At 45.8% G+C, this 1,600-nt stretch overlaps 1 protein-coding gene across 1 annotated transcript; it reads left to right on the forward strand.

The window, feature by feature from the left end:
• The first annotated feature begins 498 nt into the window (after positions 1-498).
• On the forward strand, positions 499-1,172 carry CLDN25 (claudin 25). Its single transcript, XM_055269999.1, is given in 2 exon segments — positions 499-571; positions 574-1,172. Coding segments are annotated over 2 exon segments (672 nt in total).
• Positions 1,173-1,600: the final 428 nt, after the last annotated feature.

A 1,600-nucleotide genomic window follows, 5' to 3' on the forward strand; every position in this document is an offset into this window, starting at 1 on the left:
CAATATTACAATGGACATTTTCATAAATCTTTGTACATATTCATGATACATTAGGTAGACTCCTGGAGATAAGGTGCTGGGTCAAAGTATGCGTATGTTTAAAAGCATGAAACATAAAGTCATGTTGCCCTTCAAAAAGATTATATCAACGTATATTTCCAGAACATCAATCATTCTTGTGATCTCACAGCTGAGGAGTGATTTTAGTTTATGAATTTATTCATCAAATATGTATTGATGGCTCCCTGTATGGCTTTTTTGCCTGTCACGGGACCCTCCCCCAGATTTCACACCCACATCCGATATTGGACACACCCCCTAAACCCAAACATTGCCAATTCCTGGCACCTGCCTCAGCTGCTGCTCAGAACACTGAAACAAGAGCCCTCTCCCAGTGTGAAAGATCTTCCACTCAAGCCTCCCGAAAAGTAGTCCCTGCTAACCAGTCACTGACCCACTCGTGCTCCTTTTCTTTCTGCATCTGTAGTGGGAGTGACTATGGCCTGGAGTTTCCGTGCAAAAGTCCAGCTCAGGGGGCTACTTCTCTCCCTCCTTGGCTGGGTCTGCTCTTGCCCCAGTGGAAGACTCTTAATCTGGAACTGAACGAGATGGAGACCTGGATCATGGGGATTTGGGAGGTCTGTGTGGATCAAGAGGAAGTCGCCACTGTGTGCAACGCCTTTGAATCCTTCTTGTCTCTGCCCCAGGAGCTCCAGGTACCCCGCATCCTCATGGTAGCCTCCCATGGGCTGGGCCTATTGGGGCTTTTGCTCTCCAGCTTTGGGTCTGAATGCTTCCAGTTTCACAGAATCAGATGGGTATTCAAGAGGCGGCTTGGCCTCCTGGGAGGGACTTTGGAGGCATCCGCTTCAATCACTACCCTCCTTCCAGTCTCCTGGGTGGCCCACGCCACAATCCAAGACTTCTGGGATGACAGCATCCCTGGCATCATACCTCGGTGGGAATTTGGAGGTGCCCTCTACTTGGGCTGGGCTGCTGGTATTTTCCTGGCTCTTGGTGGGCTAATCCTCATCTTCTCGGCCTTCCTGGGAAAAGAAGATGTGTCTTTTCCTTTGATGGCTGGTCCCACAGTCCCCCCATCTTGTGCTCCAGTGGAGGAGTCAGATGGCTCCTTCCACCTCATGCTAAGACCTAGGAACCTGGTCATCTAGGACTGGCTTCTCCGTAGAATCCTTTCTCACTCTAGGTTTGTTTGCTTCATTTTGGGGGTGGTGGTCACTGTCCCACTTATCAAGGATGTGATTGTCTTGATGATATGGTAGTCCTCATTTCAGAATAAAAAATCAGGGCACAGTGTCTAACAAACATATTTTTCTGATTTGAGATTTTATTTATATAAAAACGCTTTAAAACTCATAACCTTAATTACATATTTGATTATTTTATTACTAAGCAAAAATATATTACAAAATTGCAACCATCAGAGAAAATCTAGTGTGAAGAGGCACTTACTGTTCTGTAGAGGTTTAAAAAATAAAACTTGGAGAAGGTGCCTTGGCAAAGGAAAATGAATTATTGGCCCAGAACAGCATCTTAGGACAGAAATTCTATTTGTGTCCATTTTCAGCCTCAGATGTAC

The sequence above is a fragment of the Symphalangus syndactylus genome, chromosome 3, assembly GCF_028878055.3.
Source record: "Symphalangus syndactylus isolate Jambi chromosome 3, NHGRI_mSymSyn1-v2.1_pri, whole genome shotgun sequence".
In the NCBI taxonomy this organism is placed as follows: domain Eukaryota; kingdom Metazoa; phylum Chordata; class Mammalia; order Primates; family Hylobatidae; genus Symphalangus; species Symphalangus syndactylus.